We start from the raw sequence: 18,103 nt of genomic DNA on the forward strand, positions 1-18,103 counted from the left end.
ATCTAGATGTTACTTTGTGTTCTTATGAATGCAAAGAGTTTGAAATACTGGATTTGTTATTTTAATGTTCAATATAATTCAAGTGTGAATCCACAAAGTGCTGGAATTTGTTTTTCCTTTGGGAGTTCATTTGTGTCTTGTTTAATTTCTTTTTCCAATATTGGGTCAATTTCCTCTTTGGTTAATCTGGTATTTTCTAGGTTTCCCAATTTTATATCATATAATTTGTAAAAACAGTATCTTTTTAATAGGTTCTCCTTTTTCTTTTTTTATATTGACAGTTTGCTTTTCCTCTCTTTTTAAAAAAAATCAAGTTAGCTAGCTTTTAAAATCCTATTTTAATAATATTTTTAAGAAAAATTGATTCTCAAAAATTGACTCTCAATTTTATTTATAATTTTAAAGGTCTTTCAGTTTTAACATCTTCAGTTTTAAATTTTTTTCCTTTGTTCTGTTCTGGATCTTTCATTTGTTTTTCAGGCGCTTTTTTTTTAATGGTATGCATAAATAATTGACTTGGTTTTTCTCTTTTTCATCAATGACAGCATTTATAGATTTAAATTTTACCTAAGGAATGCCTTAGGTGCATCCTATAAATTTTGTAATGTTTTATCATTCTTGTCATTTTCTTTGGTCAAATCTCCTGTTGTTTCTATAACTTGTTCTTTGACCTACGAGTTGGCTTTTTTTTTTTTAGAATTATGTTATTTAGTCTCTAAATAATTATTTTTTTCTTTAAGGACCTTTTACTGAATATAATTTTTATTGCATTGTGAATGACACATTTAATATTTCTGTTTTTCTACTTTGAGGGGAGGGTGAAGTCTTTGTGGTCAATTTTTTTTAAGTGAGATGTATACCTGAGAATGTAAGTTCCTTTCTATTCTAACTCAGAATCACAGAGATCTATCATCTCTGATCTTTTTTTAAAGTTCTTTTCAGATCCTTTATTTCCTTTGTGTTATCTTTTAGTTACTACATTAAGGGATACTCCTAAATATTATGGTTTTACTATCTATTTTTCAAAAATTTTAAACTTTTCCTTTATATACTTAGATGCTATATTATTGTTACATATATATTAATTATCTTTTTTATCAATGGTGCCTTTAAGCATAATATACTTTCCTCTCTTATTTCTATCTTGTATATAGTTAGTATAGCCTTATCTGAAAATCATTTCTCCCTTTGCTTTTTAGATTTCATTTGAAGCATAATAGATTTTACTCTAGCTTCTGATTTTAACTCTGTGTGAATCTTTGTTTCCAGTGTTTCTTGTAAACAACTTACTGTTGGATTCTGCTTTCTAATCCATATTACTCTTCTCTTATTTTATGGTGAGTTCATACTGTCCACATTCACCAGTACAATTGTTAAATGTTTATTTCCATAATTCTGTCCTCTTGAATTTTTTCCTCTCTTTACTTCTACTTCCCTTTTTTTACAAATAAGAAAGGGATAGGAAAGACAGTGGTTTTCTGATACTTGTGATCTTATAGTCCGTTTCCTCTTTTATAACTCTCCTCCCTCATATTTGATATAATTTTATTGCTATCCCCTTACCCATCCTGCCTTCCCTCTTAGATATTTTGCTACCCATCCTCATTCTTGTCTCCTCCTATTTCCTTTTTAAATTTAATACATTTGTGTACTGAGATCTGGGGTGTGTGTATGTGAGTGTGATTGTATTTGATCTTCATTTATCCAGTTCAGTTGCAATGTATGTTTCATTTTATTCATCTCTGTTATGCAGTAGTGATTTCTCTCCTCATCATAGATCACTTTCTCCTGTTTTGTATTTGACTTCTCCTGAGACAATTAAAACAGAAGAAAACCACCTCTTGGCCTTCTATCATTTTAATTTTTCTCTATGACCCTTAAAATATGAGGGTTCTATGAAGATATTTGTTTTTTATCTTCCTGTTAGCATGCAAAGAATTTAACCCCATATACCCAGTTATAAAGATATAATAGAAGGAATTACCAAGGAATTGCTTGGGCTAGATTTTGCCCAGCTTCTTTCTCTTATACCTTTCTATGTTTCTCTTGGTATTTCCATTTCCAAATGTCTGCTCAGTTCTGGCCTTTTCATCAGGAATACTTTGAAATCCTCCATTCCATTAAAAGTATATATTCTTTATGTAAGATGATCCTTAGTTTTGCCAGATAAGTTTATCCTCAGGTATAAACCTTTATCTCTCATCTTTTTGAATCATTCTAAGATCTCATCTTATTTATAGCGGCAGTGGTGAAGCCTGTTAAAATCTTCAGTGTAAGTACTTAGCATTTGAACTTCTTTTTGGCCACTTCTAATACACTTTTATCTTTAACCTGGAATCTCTAAAATTTGCCTATGATATTCCTGGGTGTGTTCATTTTGGTATTTCTTTTCGGAGATGACCAGTAGATTCTTTAAATTTTCACTCTGCCCTCTAATTCTAAGAGTTCTGAATAATTTCATTTAATAACTTCCTCAAATATGGTATCAAGACTTTTTTTTCAAATTATAATTTTCAGGTAGTCCGGTAATTTTTGTTATGTTTTAATATTGCTTGTTTTATTATTTTGTTATTTTCTGTCCTGTCCATTCTAATTTTCAGGGCATTGAGTTTTTTAATGTGTTTTCCCATGATCTGCTCTAATTAATTTTCCTTGCTGTTTTTCAATCCTTAGTTTTTCCATTCTGTAAGTATTCCTTCAGATACTCCTGTCATCTTTGTGGCTAGGTTTGTTTGTTTGTTTTTTTTAATCTGAGGCTTTACCTGGACTTTTTATAGAGTCATTATTATCTCCCCTGAGTCTCCCCCAAAGCACTTTCATGTTGATCAGAGGCTTCCTTCTTTTACTCGTGATAAGGGAAGTGGAGGAGGGAAAAATAAAGAATTGGGAAAATGGCTGTGCTTGGATCAAGACATAAGGTGTGGTACAGCCTGCCTGGTTCTTAGAATAATGACCCATGCTAGGTCCGTCCTTCAAGGAACTGTGAGGATGCTTTCGTTTCCGACTTTGCCTGGGAATTCTTACTTGTGGTAGACTTCTCCCTGCTGTAGGCTCCGCCTGGGGACTTTCTCCCCTCCTAATGAGCTCAAGGATTACTCCCATACTGGGATCCAACCATAGACTTCAGGGATTGCTTGGGCTAGATTTTGCCCAGCTTCTTTCTCTTATACCTTAGCTTGAACACTATTCCTTCCCACGACCCCAATGCCTTGAGGCTACTCTTTCTGCTAGAATAGATCTAGGTTGGGGCCTTTGGGGAATGGGTCAGCTTCAGCCTCTGTTTTCTGGACTGTTGGAATGAATCCATACAGAACACCCCCAGGCTGCTCCCACCTAAGCCAAGCTGAGTGAGCCAGCCATGATTTAAGTGAAACTTGGGCAGGGACTTACCCATGCTGGGCAACCCAGATCTCCCCAAAGTAACTCCAGCTACACAGTCTTTTGGGCTTTCAAAAGTACAGATCTCAGGGCCGGAGTACAGGGACTATCTTTAAAGCTCCAGGTGTGGCTGCCTGTATTCCTTTTTCTATGCTTGACTGTTGACCTGCCCAGGCTTGTCTATCCCAGGATTTCAATGGGACTCCAGGGAGTCCTTCTGTAGATTCCTGGGTTGGGTGGGGAGATCTAGAGGTGATTATTTCCTATGAAGTAGGAAAGAAGGGCTATTTACAAGGGACTTACATCCTCAGCACCCTAGCATGCTGACAACTCACAATCCCCCTATAATCTAGTCTTGACTTAGACCCGCTCTAACAGATTCCCTCTCACCCCCCACAAAGGGTTTTCCATACCTTCACTACTGTTCTCAAGCCTCCTAAGTCTCTCGTTCCTGCCTCTCAGAGGATATTACCTCTAACTTAACTGAGAACATCGAAAACATTCAACAGAAGATACCTCTCTTGTTCTCTTCATCTCCAAAATCCTTAACATCTTTCCTCACTCTCTTCTCCTTTCCCTCATGTACAGAAGTGCTTTTCTTTCACCAGTTTCCTTCATCTACTCACTGCTTCAGACTTCATCTTTCCCCTATTGCGACAACCTCCTAATTGATATTCCTGCCTCAAAGTTTAACCCCTCTCCAATCCATTCCTCACATTGTTGCTAAAGTGATTTTCTGTAATTGTAGATCTCACCATGTTATTCTCCTACTCTACCAGCTCCTCCATTAGTAAGTTCCTTGCAAGGAGTAATTATTTCATTCATTATATTGATATCTCCAGTACTTAGCACAGCGCCTGGCACAGTCACTTAATTGGTGATTGATCATGTTGGGCATTAGTTAGGGAGAAGAGAGACTGATTAGAACTGTGTAATGACTGTGGCTATTCAGAAGCTCTGGGATGTGTGTATTTATGTTTAAATAAATATATGTAAAGAAAGGATATGGTTGAAACACTAGTTTTCACAATTGACTAATAAATCTTAAAGTTGGATGAGGAAGCTAGATTTAGACAATACGGACACTTGTCAGATTATATGTCTAGTTTTCTTATAATAGAGTAGCAAATATAATTAAAGTTTAGAAGTTTATGCCATGCTTTTTATAGGTTATGAAGTTTTTCTTCCTCATTAAACATTATCTGGTTCTGTGAGTTTTATTGTATAGTCAACTTTAGAACACTTGAGTGGTTCTTTTAAAACAACAGAGAAATGCACAGTAGTAAATGAATAACTTTTTTTTTTTTCAGGGAGAAGGCAAGTCTGAATATTTCTTAGGTTTAACTCCTGTGGGTGTGGTTGTCTACAAGAATAAGAAACTAGTAGGGAAATATTTCTGGTATGTATGACTTTATAATCTAATCTATGACATTGTCTATCTACTACATATCATGTATCTCTGAAGGGAATACTAAAAAATAAGCAGATCCAAGCAGTAGCTGATACATGTCCTTATAAGCAAATTGGGCAGTAGAGAGAGGTATATTTTGTTTTCCAATACCTTAGTTTTTAAGCTAAAAGGTTCATTTAAGAAATTCCCTTTTTCCTGCACAGAGAATGACCAGCTTTCTGGCAAGAATACCTTTGAAGGTACTCTTGTTTAGGGCTTCCTGGCCTGGACCTTCCAAAATCCACATTTGGGGCACAGCACGACCCAAAAGCTATAGATTTGAGCTGGTTGTAGTATGAAATAGAATGGAAAATTTATAGCATCTGCATTATGCCTGCTGCTGTTTATGGAACAGAGTTTCAGAGCCCTTGCAGGTTTCAAGCTGCTGAGGGGGGTGTTCTCCACTTAGGGGAGAATCTCAGGAACATCATCCCTAGAAAGGAAAACATTAAGAATCACGCATAGAATCAGGGGTCCAGGGGCTTCACAGCCTGAGAGAAGAAAAACCCACCAAACGAAAGAAACACGGCATCCTCCGTGCATTTATTGCAAGCTTCATCAAGTTTTAGTCTTTGTATACTTCTCTAAACTTCTGTAACTTTAGTTCTTAAAAAAAAACAGCACTAAACTAAAAAAAAATTCCCTCTGCTTTCTTTAGGCCACGAATTACAAAAGTTCACTTTAAAGAGACACAGTTTGAACTCAGAGTGCTGGGAAAAGATGTAAGTTTATGACTAATACCAGGGTGAGGGGAGGGGGGGGGTCTGCTGGGATTCAGTTTAAAATGTACTGTTAAATGAAGCTGCTTTTACTTAACTGACAGGAGTGGGGGAGTGGGAAGGTGGAGGGGATGGGGTGAAGACAAAAATGTATAGACATTGGCAGCTTTTTCTTTAAGCACAGAAACAGGAATAGGGCAGAATGTACAGGAAATCATAACAGAAAATAGTGTTTCTCATTCTAGCAAGGGAAAAAACCTTTCTATAATAGAGCAGACTAGGGGTTAATTATTTGTAGTACAATAATTTGTTCTTGATTTGGGGATATTGAGCATCAGGACATAGATGTATGTAGAACACAAAACTGATTTTACTCTAAAGCACATTAATCAACATAGAAGAGATGTCATATTTGATATTTTGAGAACTAGGTGGGAAATTTTAGAAATATAAAAAAGCACATAAGGTTATAGAGGGAAAATGCTTGCTATTTGCTCTTACTCATAGTGAAGTCTTTCTGTAATGGACACCTTGTTTGCCAGAATCTTAAAGTTTCATGCCTTGACAGGTAAGTAGTTTTAAGGAAACTGGGCAAAAGAATGCAGGGGTGTGAGAGCTTCCTTTAATCGTCAACTGAAAATAATGCTCCCTTGAAGTGCTGTTACAATAATCTGTGTTTATGAGATAGATGAAGAAAAACATGGTGTGAAGGTCTATCCATCTGTATTTGTTTTGTATTGAGGCTTAATGCAATGAAAATTTTAAGGAAATAAACTTGGCAATTTATTTTCTGTTGAAATGCTCATTGTAACATATGCATTACCATTCATATATATATGTATATTATATATATATATATATAATTCTACAAGTACGAAGATCATAGTTAGAAGCAGTGAATATTTTCCTTTTACCTGATTGATGGCTTGATATACCATTTATTGTCCATCTCAGAAAGCTATTCATATAAGAAATATTTTTTAAAAGCAAAGAAAACATCAGCAAAATAAACCAATACATTAAGAAAAAAATCTGATGTTATATGCAATATTCTACACACATTAATCTTCTCTCCCCACATAACTCTACTAAGGATCACCTTATCTTCTCATCTCTTTTCACTAAAGTCAAGTCTACTCTTTATGAATTTGAAACATTCATCTTTGATTGTTTTGTGGTCATTTTTTCTATATTCCTAGATGTAACCATGTTGTATATGGTTTTCCTAGCTCTGCTTATTTTACTTTGTATCAGTTTATGTAAATCTTTCTACACTTCTTTGTGTCCATCATGCTTCCTTTCTTACAGCACACTAATACTTCATTTCATTCATGTACCACAACATTTATATAATTGTTTAGTAATTTATTAAATTGTTTAGTCTTCCAATCAAAGGGCATTGCATTGTTTCCGTTTTGTCTTCTAGTACAAAAAATGCTGCTGTAAAATATTTTGACATACGTATTGAGTTTTTTGTTTTGTCTGTTTTTTACTTGAAGCATATGTCTGGCAGTAGAAAATGAAAAAAATGGATGCTTGAATCACTTAATTTGCTTAATATCAAATTGTTTTCCAGAATGCATGTACCAATAGCTATTACTTTATAAAGAGTAACAAAATCTTTTAGATGATCTGATATAAAAAGGTAAGAAATAAAATAACAAACAAGGTTGAAATCACTACAAAACTAGAAGAAATAAAAAGAATTATAAGAAGCTACTATGTTCAATAATATACTACCACAACTGAGTATGCCTTAAAAAATATAATACCTGGGGTGGCGAGGTGGCACAGTTAATAGAGTACCGGTCCTGGAGTCAGGAGGACCGACCTGAGTTCAAATCCGGCCTCAGACACTTAACACATTTACTAGCCGTGTGATCTTGGGCAAGTCACTTAACCCTAATTGCCCTGCTTCCCCTCCAAAAAGCAAAATATATGTAATACCAAACCAACAGCATCGAATACATGTCTCAAATAATCCAGTCTAAGAAAAAGAAATTGAATTAGTTATAAAAGAACTACCAAAGAAAAATTTCCTATGCCAAATTTGTTTACATGACCGTGATGTAACATTTTTAAAGAATACTTAATAATGACTATACTACACAAATTATTCCCAAAAATTAAAAAAGGAATATCCCATAATGACTCCTCTGCAATCTGATAATCCTATGGGGAAAAAATTAATTATTCTAGATTGAAAGTACTAACAGTTTTTTTAAGCTGAAGGAGAAACAAGTTTATAATTTTGTATCATAACCCTCTCCACTTCCAGTGAATATATAAACAAGTTGTGAAAGCTAAGGTTACAATTCATCATAAATTTTCTAATTACAGAACCATATAAGAGAGCATCTAGTATTTTGAACAACAGCCATTTGAGAGATGCTGGCTCCAGTCCCCATAAAAGGGAAAAGCCAGTACTGTAACATGGCAGGGAATCTCTAAATTAAAGCTGTAAAATGGAGACATGAAAAAAGAAGATAGACTAACTTCTTCAGCCCAGTCCACTCCAAGTAGCACACTCAAGCAAAAAACCCAGAGAACTACGCTCAGTTAAATGCCACCAGAATTGAGAACATCTTTAAAAAATATGCCTCAATGGGGCGGCCAGGTGGCGCAGTGAGTAAGTGCACCAGCCCCAGAGTCAAGATGACCTGGGATTGAATCTGGACTCAGACACTTAGCACCCACCCAGAAACACCTGGCCGTGTAACCTTGAGCAAGTTACTTAACCCCTATTGATTTAAAAAAAATGCCTAGAACCTGCTTTACTCGTGGATCATACATCCTGAGTGTGCCCAGGTATCAACAGCATGGATTATGAAAGTAGGTTTAGGAAAACAACCTCTTCCGATTAACAGGCCCTTTTTGGTCCAAGAACTCTGATGGGGGAAAATGATGGAAGGAAATAAGCATTTATAGTGCCTAGCTTGTGCTTAAGTGCTATACAAATGTTACCTCATTTTATCCTCACAACCATCCTGCTAGGTAGATGTGTTATCTCTAAGGTAGAGATAGAAATAACTTGCCTAGCTTCATACAACTAGTAAGTATCTGAGAATGAACTTTCTGACTTCACGCCCAGCATTCTAACCACTGCACCTTACTTCCATTGTGTGCACTACAGAGGTACCCAGAAGCCATGTCTCCTGTGCCTAGAATTCTGCCTTTCCTCTCTGCCTCTTAGCTATCTCCATGTCCTCACTAAAATCTCACCTCCTACTAGAAACCTTTCCCAATCCCTTTTAAGGTTAGTGTCTCCCCCTGCTGGTTATCTCCAAGTTATTATAGGTGTTTTCCATGTTGTCTCTCATTATGACTGTGAGCTACTTGAGAGCAGGGACTGTCTTTTGCCTTCCTTCCAATCCCCAACACATAGCACAGTACATTGCTTAATGATTTTTTTTCTTTTTAAAAAAATATTTTATTTTCTCCCAATGACATGTAAAAACAATTTTTAGCACTAGCTTAAATTAGAGTTCCAAATTTTCTCCTTCCCTCTAGTTCTCCCTTCATTGAGAAGGCAAGCAATTTGATATAGGTTACATAACTGCAATCATACAAAACATATTTCTGTGTTAGTCATGTTTGAAAGAAAATACAAGATTAAAGAAAAAGTATGCTTCCGCATTCAGACTCCTTCAGTTCTTTCTCTGGAAATGGGTAACATTTTTCAACATAAATCCTTCAGAATTGTCTTGGATCACTGTATTGCTGAGAATAGTTAAGTCATTCACTGTAATCGTACAATATTGCTGTTACTGTATACAATGTTCTTCTGGTTCTGTTCATTTCATTTTGCATCCGTTCATGTAAATCTTTGCAGGTTTTTCTGAGAGCATCCTGCTTGTCATTTCTTTCAGCATAATAGTATTCTGTCACAAATCACATGCATCTTATTCAGCCCTTCCCTAATTGATATCCATGTCCTCCATTTCCAATTCTTTGCTACCACATAAAGAGCAACTAGAATTATTTTTGTATATAAAGGTCCTTTTCCTTACTGTTTTTTTTTTAATCTCTTTGGGATACAGATCTAGAAGTGGTATTGCTGGGTCAAAAGGAAGGCATGGTTTTATAGCTCTTTGGGCATAGTTCCAAATTGCTCTATAGGAGGTTTGAATCATACACAACTTCACCAACATTGTATTAACATCACAATTTTTCCACATCCCCTCCAACATTTGTCATTTTCCTTTTCTATCATATTTGTCAATCTGATAGGTATGGGGTGGTAGCTCAGAGTTGTTTTAATTTGCATTTCTCAACTCACTGATTTAGAGCATTTTTTCATATGACCATAGATAGCTTTGATTACTTCATCTGAAAACTGCCTGTTTATATCTTTCACTGTTTATCAATTGAGGAATGGCTCTTATTTCTATAAATTTATCTCAATTCTCTACATATGTGAGAAGTGAGATCTTAATCAGAGAAATTTGCTGTATTTTTTTTTACAATGATGATTATTATTTATGTATTTCCCTCTATCCTATTTTCTCCTATTCTACTCTCTCTCACCCTGTCCATTCTCAAAAGTGTTTTGTTTCTGACTTTTTACCACTTCCAATCTGGTCTCCCTTTTATCAGCCTTACCACCTGTCATCCACTTACCTTCTTACTTTCCTGCATGGTAAGGTAGATTTCTATATCCAATTGAGTATGTATATTATTTCCTCTTTGAGCCAATTCCAATGAGAGTATGGTTCAAGTGATGCCTACTGCCTCCCCATCTTTCCCTCCACTGTAAAAGTTCTTTTGTGCCTCTTTTATGTCAGATAATTTACCCCATTCTTATCTCTCCCTTTCCCCTTCTCCTAGTGCATTCCTCATTCTCCTCTCTTAATTTTATTTTTTCAGATAATCATCTTATCATTTTTAACTCACACCCGTTCTCTGTCAATGTATACACAAGTGTCATCTTCCCATTTAGGAATGTAAACTGTTTAAACTTATTGAATCCCTCATGATTTCTCTTTCTTGTTTCCCTTTTTATCCTTTTTTTGAGTCTTATATTTGAAAGTCAAGTTTTCTGTTGAGCTCTGATATTTTCATCAGGAATGCTTGAAAGTCCCAAGCTTCAGGTTTTTTTTTGTGCAGCTGTTTTCAGAGATAGTTCTAGGGATGTCTAAGTTTTCAGTTCTACCAAGCTGGTATGATCTAGAAAAAGGTGTATTTACTACTCTCCTGGCCAGTGCTCTGGTCTGTGAGCAATCACAAGCACTCTTTTCTGCTAGGGAACTGTGACCAGAGTCCCAGCTCCCCTGTAGTTTCGAGCTCTGATGCTCTTCCTTGCTCTGGGACTGAGATCCAGGACTGTGACCCAGATCAAAGTATGGGCAGTACAACAGAGTCCTAGCCCCAGTGCCAACAAAGGAACCCCTGTAATCTTCTGACCAGTTGTTTGGCCCCCTTACTATCTGTGGGTTGAGAGGTCAGAAATTGCTACTGCTGCCACTAATTCAGTTGCCCCCCCCAAGGCTTACTGCTATTTTGTTGGGGTGCCATGGCCTGCATTGGACTTCACTCTCACTCTGATGCAACAGACCTATCCTGTTGATATTTTAAGTTATCTTGGACTGGAAAAATTGTCCCACCCTCTTCTTTTTTGGGTTTTACTGGTCCAGAGTTTATTCTGAGTCATTAAAGTTTTATTGAGGAGCTTTGGGGATACCTCAGGTGAACTCCTGCCTTTATTCCACCAACTTGGCTCTGCCTTAATGACCTTTTTAGTGACTGATGTGAATCTAGGATGCCAGATTTGCAAAGGATACAGAAGCCTTCAAGCCAGCTAATAGTGAACGTCTAGTGATGGAAAGAAGATACCCTCCATGGGCCCATAACTTTAAAACTGAGGGACATTTGCCGTCAGGGTTCTAGAGCCCTTGTTTTATATGGACAAAGTTGCTCTCTCTGGTGATCTATTGTTATGTAGATGATATAATAAACACACTTTTCCTGTTTCCCATCCACCTGGCAGTTGACACAGGAAGAATGTTACCCATTCATAGTTCTAGTGAGCTATATTATATGTCTGGAAAGACAGTGATAGGACCTTGAAATATTTGTAGAAAAACTTTAATCTCTCCCTTCTAGATGACATATTATGTAATGGCCCAAAATTGTTCTGAGTAACTTAATAGTCAACTAAAGCCAAGTACCAACAAAATGAAATAGATCATTGAAAGGGAAATAATTAAATCTAAATAGAGTGGCTTGAATGCTTAGCCCAGATAAATATTTGTTTGGTGGTTGTTAAGTAAAGAATTTTCATCCATTTCCCAACTTAGTTGCTGGAACTAAGGCTTCTTGCTAGGGAACCCTGCTAATCAAGAATCAAGGCGTTGGCCTTGGCCTGGAAAGAGAAGCAATAATTTAAGGGGAGAATCTGTTGGAATTATAGATAACTGTGGTCTTGATCTGTAAGTGGCAGTTACTTATGTAGAAGATGCTTTAATAAAGGCACCAGGAGACATGATCTGCTCTCCTAGGCTAGAGACTGCCAAAAGTATGCTTTTCCTTTTGGAGCCTACACACTTAAAAGGCGAAATACCACACTTCAAAGACTGGAGTTGGTGACTATAAAGCCATGCACAAGCAGCTTACCTGAGGATTGCTGCTGTGAATAGCTTTAAAGTTATGATCACTTAATATAGTGAACTCTCTATTTATTCAGAAGTAAACTAAAGCAAAACATTCACAGAAGCCAAAGTACAACCTTCACAATGATATAACATAACAACTTATCACTAAACTGGCCACATTGTTTTAAACAAAAAAAGGTGTCATTCAGTATGTCTTCAACTCAGTCATCCTTAAGGAGCAATCCTCCTTAAGGGATACAAAGTACAAAGGTCTCCCACCCTCACCTGTAGGTCACATTGCCTTAATCTTGTCAGTCAGAAAGTCTTCTTTCTTCTTGATTGGAGACTAGCTTCCAGTCATCCTTAACTCAATCATCCTTTAGGGGTACAAAGTACAAAATACCCCCACCCCTAGGTCACAGTAAATCATGATCTTGTCAGCCAACACTAAGTACCCAAGGAAAGGTCCTTTCATCTTGGTTCTAGGCTGGCTCCCAAATTCCATGGTCCCAGCTCTTGCCTGAATTCCCCCAACTATCACCAGGATTCATAGGTAGGCAGTTCTCAGCTTCTGGTCCAGCTCTGTTCCAGTTCCTCATCTAGTTCCTGTTCCATATTGAAGCTAACAGTGACCATTTCACCTCAAGCCCTTCACAGTTTCTGTTTCTGGGAAGACAAAGCTTAACAGAGCCACAACAACATTCATGCACATTGCTGGCACCATCATCAATTCACTTTCTGCCTATGAAATCAGCACAGACCCACAAACACGGTCTGAGAAATCAACACAAATCATCAGTATAATCCCAGGACCTCTGAAAACATTAGTAAAACCCTCCGTTAGGACTTCTGAACCAGCAGCAAGGTACCAGGGCTTCTGTAGCAACAGCAACGTCCTCTATCAGCAGACACTTCTGACAAAGTAACACAAACAACAGACAGAAGGTTTGTGTCTGACAAAGTAACAAACACAAATCAACACAGAACAGAGAACCACAAGTGATCTCCTTCTCAGTTCTGCTCTGTCCCAGCTTGTGCTCCTGCTTTTAGATCATCAATTCCTTCCTGTTCCACCCCTTCCTGTTGCATTAGCAAGTTCCTCACACCTCCATATCATAGGTGGGGCTCAAAAACAATTGAAGAACTGAAATAAGATGCTAAATAATTGAAGAACTGAAACAAGGTACTAAATATTTCTTTGCTTACTACTATAGTGACCGTGAAGATGGTGGAATCATCACTGCCTTGAGTATTACAAAAGTGGAAACCCATCAAAGGAGAAATTCTCATTCTTATTTTAGCAAAAAGTAGCATATAAAGATCACAAACAGACTAAAGGAAATTGATTTCATTAAATTCTTAAAGGAAAGAGGAGCCTGTGCAAGTGTTTTGTCCTAGAAAGGAACAAGTGAAATAACTTTTTTTTTAATGTTTAGGAATTGAAGTGAAATTCAGTACATAGCCTTTGGACCTATGTGACCTGAGACAAATCAGCATCATCCTGTGACTTGTCACCTTCTCTTCTCCCAGTCTTCAACCCAATACTCTCAGCAGTGGCTTGAATCCTTTCTTCCCAGGAAAAGATGAGCTTCCATGGGAAATCAAAGTTTTTTGTATTTAAACTCTTAAAAAAATCATCCCCTTAAAAATTTTCCCCAAAACTCACACAAAGGAAAATGAAAAGACAAAGAATAATGGAACTAATAATTTTATTACCCATTTTTTTCTTCCTGGAAGAATTCCTAGAAGCCTCTTACATCCCTATTTTCATACCCCTGTTGTTTTTTCTGCCTGATTCCTAAGATGTTATTTCTGTGTAAGAAACATGGTACCCAATAAAGCTAAGAGCTTTGTCTTTATTGTTTAAGTTCCTTTTTAATGTATCTTGTTCTAAGAAAAGAAAAAAAAGCCCTTGTATATTTTCCTGAGGAGTTGGGGAAGAAAGGTTGGGAAAGAATATCTACAAATACCACTTAGCTGTGTAGACCTTTGATGAGTAACTTTGCCTTTCTGGACATCAGTAGTCTCATCAATACAATGAGGATTAAACTAGATGGTTTTTAGGTTTCCTTCCTGCTCTAAATCTAAGATTCTTTGACTGTGGCGATAAAAAAAATTCATTTTCCTCCCTTAACAGATACCATAAAATTGTATCAGCATAAATATCACATGTAGTTTAATTCACTTTCACATTCACAGTTACCATTCTTTATCTCACCAAAGGATTGGCTAGTAAATAATGGGTTGGTTTGGTTTTTTTTTAGCTTTTGAGATGCATTAAGACTGTTAATGCATACTAGAGGAAGTAATACTCAGTATTTTGTAACAAAGGAGAATTTTCTGTAGAATTAAAACTTTTTATTATGAGTAATTCTTACTATCTTTTATTTCAGTGCAATGAAACCTCATTCTTTTTCGAAGCCCCAAGTAAAAGTACTTGCAAACATCTCTGGAAGGGTTGTGTTGAGCATCACACATTCTTTAGGTAAAGTATAAAAGTTTTATTCATCGTGATGATCTAATCAAAGGAACATTTTCAAGAAAATATCCTAATTTCAAAGAAGGTTCATAATTATTTCTCAAAATCTTTAGTCACCTCCATGCTGTCTTTGAAGTGTACATATATAGAAGCATAAAATGCACATACAAGCATACAGATGTATATAAAAACCTAATCATATGCATTTATATGTTGGAGAAATGGTCAATAATATCATAATCTAAATGATATACTATCATAACCTAAAACTTTCATAACTGTTAATATTTAACCATGTCCATTATCATCTGGGAACACTTTTATGGAACAAATGTTTTAAAGAATAATTAGCAGGCCCTCATAATCTGAATTAGGAATATGATATAGTACATTACTAGTAATTTAAAAGAATTAAGACTACAGGGTTGGCTAGGTGGCACAGTGAATAGAGTACCGTCCCTGGAGTCAGGAGGACCTGAGTTCATATGTGGCCTCAGACACTTAACACAAAACTAGCCATGTGACCTTGGGCAAGTTACTTAACCCCAATTACCCTACTTTCCCCCCCTAAAAGCAAAAAAAAAAAGAAAGAAATAGACTAAAAAGCTCAGATAATAACAAAATTGTTGAGGGCACACTCCAGTGTGAGCTTTGTGTTCCATTTTGTAAACAAATAAAAATTGACTATACATTGTAAAATACAAATGTGTCTAACTGCTATTGGTGAAAGATCAAGAAATTTTGAGAAAGTCAACTGATTCCAGGAGAATCTTAAAACAGATTAAATATTCTTTAAAAACTTATGTATTCATGTTATATTTACCTATGCATCTCAAGCTGAGAAAACAGAGCTATTCATCTAACCATTCTAATAAAGTACAATCCTACAAATATCTTGATAAAATGATATAAAAATGCATGTATTTGTATAGCATTATTTTGCCTTTTCTTTTTCAAAATCACTTAGAATACCAGAGAATGAATCAAATTCTTTGTCAAGAAAACTCAGCAAGTTTGGTTCCATGAGTTATAAACACCGATACAGGTAAATGTTTGATACATATGTGCATATATATTACATAGACAGTAATGTATATCAAATGTATGTATTTATGTGCATAAATACATGTGTTTATGTCAGTTTCTATATGTGGATCTATACTTGCATAATCAAGAACTAATTGATATATGATTTGTGTTTGATACTATATGGTTTTCACATGTATCTATTTGTAGATGTGCAGAATACTTTTATCTGTCTCTATATAAATTAATGTAGAGTAGCCCCAAGTAACTCCAGATAACTAATAAATAGATGGTTTGCTTTCTGGAATTCTGACTTCCCAGGCTTGGAGTTCCATATTCTGACAAAGTCATTGATACTTCCAGGATTTAAATTTGAAGATAAATATTAAAATGCATACACATATATTGATAGAATGTTTCTTCTTAAGATTTCTAAGGACAGCTCCTAGATTTTGCCTTGGTAAATCCACAGGGTCATGAGGGGCAGCTAAGTGGCGCAGTGAGTAAAGTGCCGGCTCTGGAGTCAGGAGGACCAAGTTCTGGCCTCAGACAATTAACCCCCACACAAGAAAAAACTAGCCGTGTAAATTTGGACAAGTTACTTAACCCCAATTGCCCTCCAAAAAGGCAAAAAAAAAAATCCACAGGGTCAAAATCTCTTCCTAGAATCAGGAGTTATTAACCTATTATTATATCGAGGAACTTGTTGAGGACCCCAGATCCATTCTTATAATTATGTTTTTAAATGCGTAAAATAAAACACAAAGGATTAAAAAGGAAACCACTTACTACAGTCATCAGAATATTTTTTAAAAATAAGTTTATAGGGACTTCCAAGAGCCAAGATGGCAGAGTAAGCAAGAAATTGCCTGAACTCTCCCATATTCACCTCAAAATAACTATAAAATAATGCCTCAAAACAAATTCTGTAATATCAGAAACAACAAAAAGATGGGGTGAAACAATTTTCTAGCCCAAGACAAATTGGAAGGCCTGTAGGAAAAGTCTGACTAACTAAGGTAAAAGGGGATAATAGTCCAGGGCAGGCAGTGTCATGGCAAACCAGCAGTAGCCCCTGTTTCAGCAAGCCAGCACGAGGCTCTGGGCCTTGTTGCCCTGTTGCAGCAGCAGGCTAGCAGCTAGGACTCTCCCCCTCTCCTTCCCATGGCCCTGGAACAGCACCAGTCCCCCTCACAGAGCTCAACATAATACCAAACAAGCAGTCAGGACCCTGCATCCTCAGTACAACACCAGGAAAGCAGCCAGGGCCTGCAGTCACCAGCACAAAAGCTTGGGAGTGTGTCCCTTCCACCACAGGAGCAGAGCTCAACTTTAAAAGTAACAAAAGAAACTAGAAAAAGATAAATCAAAACAAAAACAAAAGAAAAAAAGAATCTGATTATACAAAGTTATAGTGACAGGGAAGGTCAAGACACAAACTCAAAGGGCAACAATGTCAAAACATGTACATGCAAAGCTTCAAAGAAAAATGAAAATTAGTTTCAGGGCCAAAAGGAACTCCTAAAAACTCAAAAAGGAGTTTGAAAATCGTAAGAGAAGTAAAATTATAAAAAGAAATGAGTGTTGCAAGAGGATTACAAAAAAAAAATGAGCAAACAGCTCAATAAAGGAAGCATAATAAATGAGAAAAAGTACACAAAAAATTACTAAAGAAAACAACTCTCTAAGAAGTAGAATTGGCAAACATGAAGAATCAAACAAAATTAAAATAATGAAAAAAATAGAAGAAAATGTGAAATATCTCATTGGAAAAACAACTGATCTGGCAAATAGATCAAGGAGAGATCATTTAAGAATCACTGGATTACCTAAAAGCCATGATCTAAAAAAGGACCTAGACAGCATCTTTCAAGAAATTATCAAAGAAAACTGTCTTGAGATTAAGTGAGTTACAGGAGGAAATAATAAAACCATACTAGTGGGGAACTTCAACTTTCCCCTCTCAGAACTAGATAAATTTAAGCATAAAGTAAGTAAGAAAGAAGTTAAGGAGGTGAATAAAGTACTAGAAAAGTTATATATGATAGACCTCTGGATAAAACTGAATGGGGAAAGAAAGGAATATAGCTTTTTCTCAGTGGTACATGGAACCTACACAAAAACTGACTATGTATTAGGGCATAAATGTAGAAAGGTAGAAATATTAAATGAATCCTTTTTTAGATAATAATTCAATAAAAATTACATTCAGCAAAGGGCAGTGGAACAATAGATTAAGAATTAAGGGGAGGGGCAGCTAGGTGGCCCAGTGAATAGAGCACCAGTCCTGGAGTCAGGGGGACCTGAGTTCAGATCTGGCCTTACTAGCTCTGTGACCTTGGGCAAGTCACTTAATCCCAATTGCTTTGCCTTCCCCCCTCAAAAAAAAAAAGAATTAATGGAAACTAAATTTTTAGTCCTAAAGAATAAGCAGATCAAAGAACAAATCATAGAATTGATA

General features: G+C 36.1%; 1 protein-coding gene across 1 annotated transcript in view; it reads left to right on the top strand.

The window, feature by feature from the left end:
- Positions 1 to 18,103, top strand: part of EPB41L4A (erythrocyte membrane protein band 4.1 like 4A) — a 205,325-nt gene that overhangs the window by 117,179 nt on the left and 70,043 nt on the right. The window contains exons 8-11 of the mRNA XM_069087776.1: positions 4,689 to 4,777; positions 5,487 to 5,550; positions 14,531 to 14,622; positions 15,584 to 15,661. Coding sequence (XP_068943877.1) covers positions 4,689 to 4,777; positions 5,487 to 5,550; positions 14,531 to 14,622; positions 15,584 to 15,661 — 323 coding nt within the window. The remainder of the gene's footprint in view (positions 1 to 4,688; positions 4,778 to 5,486; positions 5,551 to 14,530; positions 14,623 to 15,583; positions 15,662 to 18,103) is intronic.

This window comes from Petaurus breviceps, unplaced genomic scaffold (genome assembly GCF_028583685.1).
Source record: "Petaurus breviceps papuanus isolate PSGF00001 unplaced genomic scaffold, PetGlider_PUasm1.0 183, whole genome shotgun sequence".
In the NCBI taxonomy this organism is placed as follows: domain Eukaryota; kingdom Metazoa; phylum Chordata; class Mammalia; order Diprotodontia; family Petauridae; genus Petaurus; species Petaurus breviceps.